This window comes from Anolis carolinensis, chromosome 5 (genome assembly GCF_035594765.1).
Source record: "Anolis carolinensis isolate JA03-04 chromosome 5, rAnoCar3.1.pri, whole genome shotgun sequence".
NCBI lineage: Eukaryota > Metazoa > Chordata > Lepidosauria > Squamata > Dactyloidae > Anolis > Anolis carolinensis.
Genome location: NC_085845.1, coordinates 172,528,893 through 172,545,254, shown reverse-complemented (window position 1 = coordinate 172,545,254; position 16,362 = coordinate 172,528,893). Strand labels below are relative to the sequence as shown.

At 43.1% G+C, this 16,362-nt stretch overlaps 1 protein-coding gene across 4 annotated transcripts in view; it reads right to left on the bottom strand.

Moving 5' to 3' along the window:
• fam227a (family with sequence similarity 227 member A) overlaps positions 1-16,362 on the bottom strand; it is a 32,911-nt gene that overhangs the window by 5,508 nt on the left and 11,041 nt on the right. For all 4 annotated transcript variants that reach the window (XM_062982929.1, XM_062982928.1, XM_062982930.1 and 1 more), the window contains 9 exons: positions 15,418-15,506; positions 14,732-14,878; positions 13,431-13,532; positions 12,678-12,782; positions 5,013-5,136; positions 4,588-4,695; positions 2,430-2,485; positions 1,419-1,497; positions 300-430 (listed from right to left, as the gene is read on the bottom strand). In XM_062982929.1, coding sequence (XP_062838999.1) covers positions 300-430; positions 1,419-1,497; positions 2,430-2,485; positions 4,588-4,695; positions 5,013-5,136; positions 12,678-12,782; positions 13,431-13,532; positions 14,732-14,878; positions 15,418-15,506 — 941 coding nt within the window. The remainder of the gene's footprint in view (positions 1-299; positions 431-1,418; positions 1,498-2,429; positions 2,486-4,587; positions 4,696-5,012; positions 5,137-12,677; positions 12,783-13,430; positions 13,533-14,731; positions 14,879-15,417; positions 15,507-16,362) is intronic.

The following is a 16,362-nucleotide window of genomic DNA, read 5'->3' as shown; positions in this document are numbered from 1 at the left end:
TCTTTAAGCATCATGTTATGTGGAGGTGTGCTAATACTGATATACTAGTATATTGATTTGCAAACATCCACGTTCAGTGGCAAATGATCACATGACCTGCTGGCCCTTGTAACTTTCCACCAAAGAGTTCAGGTCACCCTAACTCCTCCATCAGCTCCAATGCAAAGCTGCTAGTTGGAGACAGCTATACAAAAAAAATCATAACTCATTTAGATCTTTGGCCAGATTGTGAGATAAAGAAACAATTAAGGGCCAAATAATCAGCTGGGATAAGAATTGTCACAAAGGTCTAGAATTACCTCTCGAGGAACCAAAGCAATCTTCAGTTTCTTCTTTTTTTGTGAGCTCTGCTGTTTGCTCCATGAATCCTTCTGCCCATCCTCTTTAAGCTGGTAATCACCTGATGCAAATTTAGAAAAGGAGTCTATTTCTGAAAAAGAAAATCCCACCATTTTGATATGTTAATCGACTGAGGCTTAAAGTTACCACTATAATGTTTAAAAGTATCCCCAAATTAAAAAAAAATCAGAAATGTTATGCAGCAAACCAAAACAAACATCCTTAGATGGACCAAGTTCAAACATCCTCAATATATAGAACATCTTTGGATGCGAGATTACAAATACTATATACATTTCAGTTGAAACAATCTCTTCCATTAATCAATAAAGATAAAGACAAGCAATGGGTTTGGACAGAATTTATATGAGATCCAGATCTCATATAAAGATAAATGAAATAAGAGATAACCCCTTTTGTTGATTACCTTGATTATCTGGAGCAACTAGAGAAGAAAAGTTCATCCCACAAACTACCCTTCTGATACCTGTTATCATATATCCTTTGTTTTATCAAGGAAAACAAACAAACAAAAAGGTTCACTCTAGAGTTGGGAAAAACCTGGGCTATATAGATTATTAGATTTTTTCTCCCAAAATAAATGCTTAACTAGACAACATGTATGAAATACGCTTCTATTCTGTACAGGGCTAGTTTCAGATTCATCAGATGTTACATTTCTAAGAAATAAAGAAGTAATCAAACCAACTCCTACCACACTGAAGTCTTTAATTAAATTGAGTTTTTAATTAAATCATAGACAAGGATTTATTGTCCTGTCCCATGGGAACCTGAAGATGATCTATGCTACCCTTAAGACAAGTCCATTTATTTCTAACATGGAATAGCTGCATAATATTATCTTCACTGGTATTGCAAACCCAACCAATTGACTTGTTCCTTTTCATTTTTCAAAACATGGGATATGCTTTTGTTAGTGTAAAATATGACAATGTTAAAATCGGAAGAAAATACTTTGGATTAATGCTGCTATTTTAGTTGGGGGTGGGTGGGAGATGTTGTGGATGACTCTTTTATAGGAAACTCTGAATATAATACTTTACTTGTAAATGTTGTACCTTTTTTGGGACGCTGATCTTTTTGCCCAGAAGTAGTCCTCTTAGTCATTTTAGTGGACTTCCCTGGAGATCTGCTCCTCTAAACCAAAAGAAAATGGAAATATTTTAATCATATTATATTTCACCTTGGTTATGGTGGGGGAGAAGAATGAATGCGGAGTAGTATATGTTACCAAGTGGTTTGTGGACTGACATTAACACAGATTGTGTTGCGTCAGGCCATGCAACACACAGTAACATATACTACTCTGGATTCATTTTTCTTTTCACTACAGCCCAGCATTTCTTTCTTTTCAAAGGACTATGTGAACATTGGCCAATATAAGTGGATTAATGCTCACTATCATACCTACCCTGTTTCCCCTAAAATAAGACATCCCCAGAAAATAAGTCCTAGTAGAGGTTTTGCTGAATTGCTAAATATAAGGCCTCCCCCAAAAGTAAGACCTAGCAAAGTTTTTGTTTGGAAGCATGCCCACCTAACAGAACACTAGAGCATGCAGGATCGGTAAATGTACGTACCATAGAGTGTTGTACATGGAAATATTGGTAGTAACAAGAAATTCTTGATAGGATTCACAGTTTGTCTGGTTATGCTGGTTTGTGATGACAACTACTGTACAGTATATATAAAATGTTCATTTTTTGTTTAATAAATGTGAATTCTTCATGGAAAAATAAGACATCCCCTGAAAATAAGACCCAATGCATCTTTGGGAGCAAAAATTAATATAAGACATTGTCTTATTTTCAGGGAAACACAGTATTATTCTGAAATGGTGCCCTTTCCTGCTCTGCCTTTGGCTGAAGCAAGTTAACAGCAACAACTAGGAATACAATTTTCTTAAAATAATAGCATTATTTGGGGAGAGGGTAATTGATATGAATCCAAACTCTTGATACTCAGGCAAGATCTTCCTTTTCTCCAAGGCACATATAGAATGCACCCCAAGGCTTATATTAATGGCTATCTCTCCAGCACAAGTATGTGAAAATTCAATAACTGTTTACCTTTTGGAATTGCAAAGCATGAGAAAACGTGTCACTACTAAAGGAAACACCACTGCCTATGGAAATAAAAGAGTCATGTCAAAAATTATCTATCTAAAATCTTTGATGCAGGATGGGGAAAATTACATTCTGTCCAGGTCACAACACATATTATATACAGTGTGTGTATTTTCCATTTGCTATGGTCTGTGCTAAATGGAGTATTTCCCCTCTAACCATGACATTGTGAACATTTATCCAGTGAAATTTACCTGCAGAACTAGATCATAACAAATGTTTTTCTCGTGCCAGCAAAAACAATTAAGAATTTATGGAGTTTGACTTAAAGCAATTTCAAATTAGCCAAATATGTACTAAAGAACACTGTATATTTTACTCTTCTAGTAGAAAATAAGAAAGAAATATGAAAGGAAATAAATCCAATGTTTCCCTCTTAATCGGACGCCAGCTCCTGGAAGACAGTAGTATATCCTTCTGCTGATTACATTCTGTCTTGGAATGTATTGTTATCCTATTCTACAAGTGCATACTGCAAGATATTTTGATGATTAATAATTTCATTACTTCTCTGTTTCTTTGTGTATGAAATAAACCTGCTTCCACTGCTTCAAGCAATTAGACAAACCATTTTCTCTGTCTATCTTGATATGTTTTCCTCTGTGTAAGCCTGTGACCCTTTTAACTGGCCATAACATGGAATGAACCTGGCTGCTCTTATATGTAAAGCAAACTGTATACCACTGAGTTATGATGTCCCTAATTCCAGCTCTGTTTCACCCAGTTTATTTGTACAGTTGATATGTAATGGAAGGAAAGGGTTTAGTATTTTCTCCCATTTCTGGGCAAGGTACTGGAGTATATGTGACTTCTCAACTGCATGCTGTTCAACATATACATGAAACTGCTAGGAGAGGTCATCTGGAGTTCTGGAGTGCAGTGCCATCTAGACGCAGGTCTATTACTTCTTTCCATTTAATTACAAGAAAGCGGTTCCTGTGCTAAACCGTTGCCTGGCAGCTGTAATGGACTGGATGAGGATGAAGGCATTGAAACTTAATCCAGACAAGACAGAGGTGCTGCTGGTCAGTCATAAAACAGATTTGGGAATAGGAATTCTGGCTGTGTTAGATGGGGTTACACTCCCCTTGAAAATGCAAGCTTGCAGTTTGGGAGTACTCCTGGATTCAGCTCTGAACCTGGAGGCTCAGGTATCAGCAGTGACAAGGAGTGTCTTTGCTCAGTTAAAGCTAGTGCGCCGATTATGCCTGTTCATGGAGAAGTGAGACCTGGCCATAGTGATACATGCCTTGCTTACATCCTGGTTGGACTGCTATAATGTGCTCGAAACGTCAGTTGCTCCAAGGAGCAGTAGCCAGACTGCTAGCTGAGGCGGGCTACAAAGAGCATTCAACTCTGTCACAACAGCTCCACTAGCTGCCAACACATTCCCAGGTCCAATTCAAAATGCTGGTTTTGATCTACAAAGCCCTATACGGCTCCAGTCCAGGTTATCTGAAAACCGTATCTCCTTCTATTAATCTGTCAGACATCTATGATCAACTGGGGAGGGTCTTCTCTCTGTCTCACTACCTGCTCAAGCATGTTTGGTGGGAACACGGGAGAGGGCCTTTTTGGTGGCTGCTCCCAGACTGTAGAACTTCCTCCCAAGAGAGACTAGGATGTCCCATCTCTCCTGGCATTCTGCATGCAGGTCAAGACCTTTCTCTGCCAGAAAGCATTTGGAGAAGGATAAGGGGAACACTGCTAGGGAGGTTGTGGGTGGGATTTTGGCGGGATTGTGTTTTAAAATACATTTTAATTGTATTTATTATGTTTTAATTGTATTTTTAACCAGACACACAGTGCTATTTAAATGTTTTTTTAATTTTTGTATTCACTTTGTTTTAAATTGATCAATGTGTGACATTGTTAGCCGTCTTGAGTCCCCTTGGGGAGAAAGGCAAGATATAAATAAAGCAATAATAATAATAATAATGGTATTGTTGAAATACATTGGTAATCTTCTGTCTTCATTGCCGAATACTTGCCCTATCCCCCATGTCTCAATGACAAGTCCTTTCATTTAAATTAGTTAGTTTTATTCTAACTGTACTGCAAAAGGAGGTTAATTTTTTTTTGGGGGGGGGGTGTCTCTTACCAGCCTTCAACTGTGTCTTCCCTGAGAGCAAATCTTCTCTCCTGGACCGTTCCGGTTCCAGTTGGGCGTAATTCCATTTCTTGTAGCTCCCTGGAGCATGTAGGATACCTATATTGTAGGGGAAATTAGAAGAAAGATTTGACAGTGAGTGGCAAAGTAATTACAATGTACTCTTGACATTCCATGAGATTTGGTTTGGTCTCCAATAAGATTCTAACATAATGGATCTTTGGATTCTAAGTTAGGATGTGGATGAGATGCCAGGGGACAGTTTAATAACCTCAGAAAGATACATTTTTGTTTCATTTGAAGCGGGGGATTAACTGATGTTGCCAAAAACCATTCGCTGTGCTTTTTGTAGAGTCTGGAATAGGAAATTCTCCAAGCACTCAATTCACTGATCATAGAGAAGAAAACCATCTCACCTCCAAACCACTCAGAAAATACATCACAGAGTTGGGCCTTGAATTCCGGGGTATTGAACCAGGACCTTGGGAAACTGTAGCAGAAGCAGGTATACACAGCTTGACTCACTATTGATGGGAAAAACTAGTTTCAAGTAAAGAGAGAAAAGATCTGTCAGAACTCTTCTAGCAACTTTGTGTTCATTACTCAAAGATCCAATCCAACATGGTTGTTGCTGCTGCTTTTCCAAAATATTTCAGAAGCCCTAGGTGCCAAATTATTATTATTATTATTATTATTATTATTATTATTATTATTATTATTAAACTCTCTTATCCTGCAACACAAGATTACTGTGTGTGATTCATCATTTTTTCAGTTCATGCAGAGAATCAGTGAATCCCAGCAGACTGGGGAGGGCAGGGAAACTATAAATTCCTAAATTGCAGAATCTTCAAAACTGTTTGTGGGGTTAATAACATGGAAAAGATTTGCTGGGGCAAGTTGATTGAGCAACTCCCACTTTCTCATATCTATTTTTTTCAGTATACATTTTGAGTATATATAAGATAAAGAAACATAATTTAGGAATTAGAAGTTTCTTCTTTGTGGTGCTTCCGTGGAAATCGCACTGATGGCATTTCCTGCGCAGCATTCTCGGAATCTTCTAGAACAGGGGTCCCCAAACTAAGGCCCGGGGGCTGGATGCGGCCCTCCAAGGTCATTTACCTGGCCCCCACCCTCAGTTTTAGACTTCGCCTCGCCCAAAGTCTGAAATGACTTGAAGGCACACAGTACCAACAATCCTACTTAACTTGACTATTTCATTGGCCAGAAGCAGGACCACACTTCCCATTGAAATCCTGATAGGTTTATGTTGGTTAAAATTGTTTTTATTCTTAAATATTGTATTGTTCTTTCATTTACTAATATTGTGCTATGGTAATAATTGAATATATTTTGGATACATATAATATTGATACTAATATTATAATGTAATACAATATAATAATATTAATTATACATTATATATTAAATGTAATATTACTAATAATATTACAATAGTGGTCTAGGACAGTATAGTAATATATAATGCTAATATTGTGCTATGCCAATAATATAATATATTGTATGTACATACAACTTGTAAGCTGCTCTGAGTCCCCTTCGGGGTGAGAGAGGGTGGGGTATAAATGTAGTAAATAAATAAATAGTTGTTGGGGGTTTTTTTTGCACTATAAATAAAACATGTGCAGTGTGCATAAGAATTTGTTCATATTTTTTTTCAAATGATAATTCGGCCCCTCAACAGCTTGAGGAACCATGAACCGGCCCTCCACTTAAAATGTTTGAGGACCCCTGTTCTAGAACCTCTAAATGAAACATTTTGGCAGGGGCCCCGCTCACACTCCCCAACAGATTATATAAGGCCCTGTGGGCGGGGCTAGCCAGTTCCTTTTTTCCACCGCATCAGGCAGCAACTATAGGAACCTCTCCAGAGCCTTATACCACGTTTGTCTCAATTGGCTTGACCTTGGACTGGCTATACTTCTGTCTCCTATCATTTGACCTCGGACTGGCTTTGGTAACGTTGTTTTTCTCCTACCTACCGACTCGGACCATTTACTTACTTGGATTTGGATTTGGGTTAAGGGCGCAAGACTAGGCCACTGTTATGGCTTCCTTTTTCAAAAAGTGCACCGCTTGTGGAGAAAAGCTCCCCAAAGCAGACGGCCATTCTAAATGCCTCTTACGCCTTGGAAAAGGGCATATCCCTCAGTCATGCCAAGTTTGCCAAGGGTTCACCCCTCAAGCGAGGAAGAACCGGGAATCTAGGCTAAAGGCCCTTCTCTACGAGCAGGCCTTAGCCCCTAACCTCCCTGGGCCCTCCCCTCACCCAGCCCCGGCAAATCCCTGTGGCCGCAGGAGAGGCGGCCTCGGCAAGGCCTTTGGACCATCCGCTGTCTGAAGCCGCTCAGACGTAGGCTGAAGTGATTTTCCTCCCTGAGAACCCCGGGGCTACCCAAACAGCTACCTGCCCAAAGGATGGCCACAAGAAAACCAAAAAGTCTAAACATTTCTCTAAGGTGCCTCGCCCTCAGCCTGCCCCAAAACTCCAGGATCTGGATCCCGCTTTGGTGCGGTCCCCGGAGAGGAGCAATCCTCCTCCCCTGATACTGATTGAGCCACAGAGCTCTCAGGCGCTTAGCCCATCTGTGCTTGTCCCTGTTCAGCTGGCGGTTCCACCGCCGAACGGATGGCAAAAGGCGCGGGGCCAGGGATGAAATTCTGGATCGCAACACTTGTTTTTGAGCTCACCAAGCTCCTCTCCTCCACCAAAATTGCCCAAACGGGGCCGGGGCCGATCATCTAGGAAGCGGCGCTCCCCATCCACAAGCTCGGGAGCATCCGGGAGCGTTTCGCCATCCGGCCCAGATTCCAGAAGCCGTTCGAGGGAGCAACACCTCCCCTTTTACCGCTATGGCTTCCCTCCTTGCCCATTCTTTCTGCCTGGTTTCAAGGGCTTCCAACCCTGGAACCTATACGGGCTCTACGCAGCCCCACCGGGATCGGTGCAGGGGCATGCCTCTTGCTCGGCTCGAGGCCACGTCCCATTGCTTCTTCCGCAGTACGCTCTGGGTTCAGGCCACACCCCTCAGGCGCAGTGATCGGCGTTTGCGGAGGGACCTCCCTGCAAAACTGCCCTTGGATTTGACACCCGGAACAGAAGGCGAGGAGGCTTGCGGCTGTTCTCCAGCCCCACAAGCCTTACCAATGCTCTGTGCCCAGCTGGCTCCAACAACTCCTCAAGCAGAGGCGCTGATCGCTTCCCTGCAGGTGGCTGAGCATGTCGCTGGGTTGGCTGAAGATGGGGAGGCCCTCCCCATGGCTCCAGTGGTAATAATAGATCCGCATGATGATTTAGATCCCCCTTCTGCAGAAGATATTAAGACCTTCTCCACACTAATGATTCATCTTTCTAAGGCCCTCAGCCTACCTTCACAGAAACCTAGTGGATGACCCGGTCTATCCTTCCTCCAAACAGCAAGGTCCTCTCACCATGGCCTTGCCATCCCTTCCTTATACCATAGAAATTGTCAAAAACGAAGGGGTCTCTCCAGCGGCACTCCCTGCTACTCCAAGGAGGGCTGAGTACCTGTACAAAATTGACCTCTCAGGGGCCCCGTGGCTGGCCAAACAACCAAAATCGAATTCACGTGTTGTGGATGTTACTCAACCCACACAAATCCAAAGATCCCAAGCAGTGCCTACTAACAAGGAAGGCAAGAAGCTCTAGAGTATGGGGAAGAAATTTTATTTATCTGCATGTCTGTTTGCAAGAATGGTGCACTATGGCGCCTACACAGGGGCGTATCAAACTTACCTTTGGGAAAAGATGACCCAGTATATAGATCTCCTCCCACGGCAGGACCAGGCCATGCCCAGGGAGTTCCAGCAAGAAGCATGCCTTCTCTCGAAGCTCCAGAAGGACTTGGCGAAAAATGTGGCGGACGCATCAGGGAAACTGTTAGCGGGAGCCATCTCACTCCGCCGCCATGCATGGCTGAGAGCAGCCAATCTTTCTCCTTCCATCAAATCGGTTATCGAAGATCTTCCCCTGGATGAGGCTGGCATCTTTAATCCAGAGACAGACACACAAATTAAGGACACCCATGAGGTGACTCAGGCCACCCATAAATATGGTATACAGCAGACATACCAGTCCCAGAGGCGGTGATGGAATCCATACTATCGGAATAGGAGATCTACCTCCCCTTCACACAGGGAAAAACAGAAACCCTCCTTTCGGATCCAGATGAACCTCATTCCCCTACAAGGCACAACAGCGACGCCGTTTTTAGCCTGTGGTCCAGTTCCCCCCCCCCCTCAAAGTTTCTTCCAAGTTTGTAGCTCTTTGATTCTTGTTCACCTGTTTTTTTTAGTAGTTCAGAGGGTCCATCACGACCCTGCCCTGTTAGCCCTCAGCAGGGTAACTTTGCATTTTTTGAAAGGCTAGCCCCATATCTTGATGCGTGGCAAAGGATAACCTCTGACGTGTGGGTCTTAGGAGTCATCCGAAGGGGTTACAATCGAATCTGCTTCGTACCCTCGAACGGGGACCTTCCGCCCGACCACTCCATCACCATATCTCCTGGAAGAAGTATCTGCTCTCCTAGAGAAAGGGGTGATTTCTAGAGTTCCTCCTCGAAGAGCCCGCTCTTGTTTCTTCTCTAGATACTTCCTTATCTGGAAGAGGAGTGGCGGCATGCGCCCCATCCTGGATTTACGGGGTCTCAATAGACACATTAGGGCCCGTAAATTTCGGATGCTTACACTGACTACCATCCTCCTGTTTCTCCGGAAAGGGGTTTGGTTCGCGACCATTGACCTACATGACACGTATTTTCACATTTCAATACGGTGTTCACATTGTAGGTACCTAAGTTTTTTAGTGGGACACTCGATTTACTCCTTCAATTTGCTGCCGTTCGGTTTAGCCACGGCGTCCAGAGTATTTACCAAATGCATGGCCACTGTGGCAGCATACTTGAGACAAAGAGGCATAATACTTTTTCCTTATATCGATGACTGGCTTCTCGTAGCAGACACAGAAACTGGCCTCCGGGCTGATGTGTCTTTCACACTCCTTCGTTTGCAGAAGCACGGTCTCATCGTAAACGAAGAAAAATCCCACCTAACCCCTTCACAAAGCATCGAGTTTATTGGAGCAGTCCTGGATTACTGATCGGAAAGTGCCTAACTCCCGGAATCCAGTTTCCTTTCCATCCGGGCTTCTATCCTGCAACTCCCTGCCCGGGGATGGGCTTTGGCGTGGCATGTGCTGTCCATCCTAGGGCACATGGCCTCAACCACCGTGGTGGTAAATCTAGCAAGACTCAGGATGATGCCCCTTCAGATATGGTTTCTAGAGACATTCCACCCATCCTCCGACAGCCAGTGGGTTACCCTGTGGCCTCCGGCCTCTGTAGTGCGATCCCTGAGATGGTGGACAAAGAGACGAAATCTGCGGGCGGGCCTGCTCTTTCACCCACCAGTACCAACACATGAAGTGACAACGGATGCGTCTCAAGATGGTTGGGAGGCACACCTCAATGATATGGTGATCAACGCACGTTAGACGGGCCGCACACACGATGCTCACATCAACGTGTTAGAGCTCCTAGCGGTGGAGAAGCCTTTGCACGCATTCGAACGTCTCCTGCAGGGAACCACCATGAGAATTGTGACAGACAATACAATGGTAAAGTACTATCTCAACAAACAGGGCGGGACCCACTCAAGACGTCTGCTGCACCTCTCGCTTCGTCTTTGGAACTGGTGCGTGAAAAAGAATGTGACACCTCAGGAGGTCCATTTACCGGGAAAGGACAACATCTTGGCGGACACCCTCAGCCGGTCAAAGTCATCGTGCCACGAGTGGCATCTCAACGTCAGAGTTCTGGCTTCTGGTACGCCGCTGGGGTTGGCCGGTAATAGATCTGTTCGCGTCCCCAGAGAATGCCCATTGCCCCATCTTCTGTGCGCTCCTCCGCCCCGGGCAGCCCCGGGATGCCTTGGGACGTGTTCCGATTCCAATGGACAGGCAACCTGCTCTATGCCTTTCCCCCTCTACCATTAATAAGCAGAACGGTCTCGAAGATCCTCCGTGACAATTCGTACTGCGTTATGGAGGGCGTCTGGCAGCCAGTACATCAGACTCAAGAATTCTCCGGACCTTCTCACGCTTTACAAAGGACGCGTTCGTCACCTGGACGTGGCCACGTTGAACCTGACGGGCTGGAGGATCAGACCCTGCACAACCTCTCGGCCCTGGTAAAGGCGATTCTCCAGGTGGCTCAGAAAGCCTCAACCAAACAATCGTACAAGTACAAGTGGGCGAAGTTCCAAGAGTTCTCTTGGGCCAGAGGCCTGGATCCAACCACAGCCCCAACATCTGCCATCTTGGACTTCTTGATGCACCTTTCCAATGCCGGCCTATACCTTGCTTCCCTCAAATGTTACATTGCAGCTCTTTCCTGGTATCACAGAGGTCTCACGGGGCGCTTGTGCTTCCAGGACCCTTTAATCAGATTATTCCTCAAGTGTTTTTTTTGTGTGTCAGGAGCCACTTGAGAAACTGTAAGTTGCTTCTGGTGTGAGAGAATTGGCCGTCTGCAAGGATATTGCCCAGGGGACACCCAGATGTTTTTGATGTTTCTTATCATCCTTGTGGGAGGCTTCTCTCATGTCCCCGCATGGAGCTGGAACTGATAGAGGGAGCTGATCCGCGCTCTTCCCAGGTGGGATTCGAACCTGGCAGCTTTCAGATCAGCAATCCAACCTTCAAATCACAACAGGCTTTAATCCACTACGCCACCGGGGGAATCCTCAAAGCGTTCAAGAACTTACACCCACCGGTAGCGCCCCCATCCCCTGCATGGAGCCTGGAACTAGTACTATCCCAACTGTTCAAGCCGCCCTTTGAACCCATGGCCTCCTGTGACATTTCTTACTTATCGTAAAAAATGGCCTTCTTAGTAGCCATCACCTTGGCAAGCAGAGCCAGCGAATTGTACGACCTGAGGGCAGACCCTCCATACTTGAGATTTCATAATGATAAGGTTGTCCTGAGGACAGATATAAACTTTCTAGCGAAGGTAGTCTCTAAATTCCACATGTGCCAGGACATTACGCTACCAGCTTTCTTCCAAAATCCTTCAACACCTTTGGAAACAGCTTTGCGCTCCCTGGACGTCAAGAGGGCGCTGGCATACTACATCGAGAGGACTAAGGCTCATAGGAAGTCTACTTGGTTATGCCTGAAGTACAGGGCAGACGTGTTGGGGACCTCTATCTCCCCTCAACGCTTGGCTGCTTGGATTGTTGCTACCATTCAGACTGCCTATTCTCTAGCCGGTTGAGATCTTCCGCATCGGGTGGTAGCTCACTCGACAAGGGCTGTGTCGACGTCACAGGCATTTCTGAAGGGAGTGCCTTTGGAGGATATCTGCAGAGTGGCTACGTGGTCCTCCTCGTTCACCTTTGCTTCCCATTAAAAATTGGACGTCTTGGCGAAGAGGGATGCAGCATTCAGGAGATCCGTCCTGTTCTCGTGCGTGGCATGACCCGCCACCTGGGGTGAGTAGCTTGTCAGTCTCCCATCAGTGCGATTTCCACAGAAGCACCACGAAGAAGAACATATAGTTGCTTACCTGTAACTGTGTTTCTTCGAGTGGTGTTCTGTGGAATTCCCACAGCCCGCCCATCCTCCCCGCTGTGATCATGCCACTGTGCTATAGCTGCTCCCTGGCGGCGGGGAACTGGCTAGCCCCACCCACAGGGCCTTATGTACACTATTGGGGAGTGTGGGTGGGCCCCCCGCCAAAATGTTTCATTTAGAGGTTCTAGAAGGTTCCGAAAATGCTGTGCAGGCGCAGCAGATTCCATCAGTGCGAATTCCACAGAATACTGCTCAAAGAAACACAGTTACAGGTAAGCAACTATATCTTATCCTGGCTACAAGTTACAAATACTTCAAAGTTCTTCCAGTATTTACAAACTCTAAAAGAAAGCGTCTCATCATGCTGAAGGTAATGTGTTTCCTTCACAAGGCTATCCAATGCTACTTCCCTGTATGAAATCTAATACCTCTCTCATCCATTTCCAGATGTGTACATACTCACTATAAGGATGTGTTCCTGGTTGGAAACCTTGTGGCAACCCAAGAGGATACGGGAATAATTTTCTGCAATGCGTTCAAATAAATATCCTTGAATCTCTCTATTTGGCTATTGAGAGAGAGAAAAGATGGAAAAGTTAACAAAGAGGCATATCCTTTTACTTATCATTCCATGGTGATGGGGACTCAATGAAAGCAGCCTATCATAACTGAACATCCAAAATCAGAAAAAATCCTGCGGCAAAAGAACTTTAATGGCATGGAAGGCATTTAAAGTGAACTGAGTAAATATTCACAACATTGACTAAGCTCTTGCTTTTTGTTATTCTACTCTACACAGAGAAGGATACGGTTCCTTTTTAGACAAGAGTACAGTACTCATATTAACCTGTGCATAAGTCGACCCAGGATTTCAGTTTCATATTTTTAACTAAAATTTCTAGACTTATACATGAGTACATAGGGCAGGTTGTTATATTTGACCTAAATCCAAGTAATAGTCCAGGTAAATCCAGTGAACTAATTCTGAAAGATTATTCTATGCCCTTAATCTAGTTGGAGCTAAGAATAAAAGTCAGGCCCTTCATTTCCATCCTCACTCTTTCATTGGTTGACATTTAAAAGATTTAGTGGAATTAGCTGTAGCAAAATGAATAATTCTGAGAAATTCAGAACAATCAGAAACTTTAAAAAACAGAAATGAAAAGGTATGACCAAAAGAATTTCCCAAAACCCATGTATTTAGGTGTTTTCTTACATGATACAGTTGTAGAAACTGCCACCAGAAACTGTCCAGCAAAATAGCCTGGATGCATGGAGCACTGAGAAACTTGCGCAGCATTTTCAGTGACCAGCTTGTCTGTAAAGAAATCAAACACTAACACTTTTACAGAATTTTTATTTATAAAACAACAAAGGAACTAGTTTTCCTCACTTCCCAGTTCGTATCCTTTTTTATTCACAGTGCAATCAGGTTTCATTAGAGGAGTAAACTAGTAAGATTAGATCACTTTAAATGACAGCACTCCAATTCAAATAAGATGCAGAGTAACTTAAGAAGCCAGAATGTGAATCCAGGGTTTGTGACTGTCAAGAACATTTAAAATTCACAAGCATGATTCAGACATATTTATTTTAGTCTAATAATTTTATTGGACTCTACTAGTTCTGGACACTGTACAGCCCGAAAGGGGTACAACATGGGCCAATGAGGTCAGGATCCCAAACACTGCCACTAAGAAGTAATGATTTATCTGTACTCTTTCTTTCACTCACTCTTGCAATGCAATTTAAAAATATTTGGAGTTTGTTAACTATCCTTTCTTATTACATTCAAACTTTGAAATTGATCCAGTCTTGATTCATAAGCCAATAAAGCTCTCTCTCTTGATTTCATAACCTGATATCAGACTACAGTTTTCTGCTTTGGATGTAATAAGAAACTGTGCTTTAATAAACAACGGGAGTTTTGAATTGTAGTACAAAGAAGGACGACTGAAAGAAAAGGGGGAGCATTCGCACATTGCTGTTGTTCAGTCAATAAATCATGGCACCTTCTGTTGGTCCTTCTCCTCTATCAATGAGTGCAGCAGTGCCAGGGAATTGGGTCATTTATTTATTTATTTATTTATTTCCATCATTTATATGCCGCCCTTCTTACCCGAAGGGACTCAGGGCGGCTCACAATACAGGGTTACATCAGGCTTGGGCAAACTTCGGCCCTCCAGGTGTTTTGGACTTCAACTCCCACAAATGCTAACAGCCTACTGGAAGGCTGAAGTTTGCCCAAACCTGGGTTACATGATGTTTGGGCTCTTGCAACATGAATTGTAAGTTTTTCCGCCAAGCAGGTGTGGGGCAAATAACCTTTTAAGAAAAAAGGCCCTACATATAGCCATTTGGTAATGTGTGGAGTACTCAGTCAGAAAAAAAATGTTTGCCAAGGGGAAGCACATAAGCACAAACATAAGCATACAAACAAAAGCATGCACATCCCTACACAATTTACCCATCTTTCCTACTTCCTTCCAGATCGTCATGTATAGGATAGCAACATACCTGGGCAATTGATGTTTTTCTCTGGGCCTGAATCACCTTCTCCAAAATGTCATCTAGCTGTACTCCATTTGGCAGTGGTGTTGTTTCTTCCTTAGAGTATCCTGGATACTGAAACAACTCCACCAGTTTATCTGTTTCGGCTATAATCTAAAGGCAAATAATGGATGAACAACGTAAAAGACTCACGTCCCAATGCAAAAAACAAGTCAAGTTCAACCTCTTGACGTTCCAATATTTGTGTGACTCTACTGTGGAAGAATTTCCAAGAAAAAAATAGTATGTGTTTTCTGCATGTGATATAATGGATGTTCTTTATCACTTACAAATCTGAGGCATGGCTGCTCTAGAAAGCATTAAATTCAGTATCATATCTTCCCAAACTAGCATGTGCACAACAGCCAAGAACTATAGATACAAATACTAGGAGCTCCAGCAACACTTGTACTAAGTGTTTCCTCTCCATTTAACTGCAATGTTATTCCAAACAGAGCAAGAAGGGCAGCATAGAAATGCTAACTACTAATAAGACATAAATGCAGCAGTGATTATAGAAATGTTTAAAGAAGCCTGATCCAGCATGCTTCTTCAATGAATATTCGCATAATCCAGAGCTCAAAGTTCATGATCATGCTAACCCAAATATGCACAAAAGCAGAGGACTCCTGAAACCTGAGATACCACTGTACCTTCTTATGAGCAATTTTTCCTGGAGATGTTGGAGAGACAGTCTCTGAGCTGTAGCCACCAAACTTCTGTGTCCCCTTTTGGTCTTTCTCTGTAATATAAGGGAAAAAGTAGCCATACTGAGCATGTGAATAGTTAAAGCAATGGAATTGTTAAGTGAAAAAACTGGGTTTGTGGTTTGAAATTATTCACCATCTGTAATAAGCCAATTAAAGATGCTGTGTATACAGGTATATTTCAATTAAACTCTCTAACAAAGAAGCTCTTTTTATACCACTTTGATGGGAATCTAGTCCAGCCCCTCTTTTCTGCTCTTCTGGAATTTTTCTATACCATTGGCATTGGAAGGATGATGAAGGAAAACTGAAGAAAGATAAACTTTCAGTACTGAGTTGCAGCAGCATGTCTGCAGTAAAGTATGCAATAAAGCTTGATCTCAGAAAGACTTTCTACTCTAGGCTAACCTATTGAAACTGTGTGTGTTTGTGTACAACTGAGATAAATTGCTATCTCCAGAATAATTTCCTGAGTATGTGTGAAAAGCAAAACAGAAAGAAAACAAAAAAAACAGAAAGAACAGGGGAAAGCAGAATAACCTGCCTCACTAGACAGAATTATGTTATCTGCAGTACTCAATTGAGAACATAATTCTGTCTTGACTAATCGTCAATTCATTAATCCCCACTACTAACAGAAGAAAATAGTTCAGAATTAAAATAGATTTCTCAATTTTGGATTGAAGGAAGACTTTGGTGTTATCAGCATACTGGCAACAATGTACACAGAAGTCTAGCATGTGAGGAAGGCAGACAAACAACTCTAAAGCAAAAATTTGCCTTCTGCAGGGAAAGAAGTTAAAACCATAGTTTGTTTAGTACAAATCACAAACTGGTATTACATCTGAAATGAGCCAATGACATGTTGGGAACTTACTACTTTAAAATTAT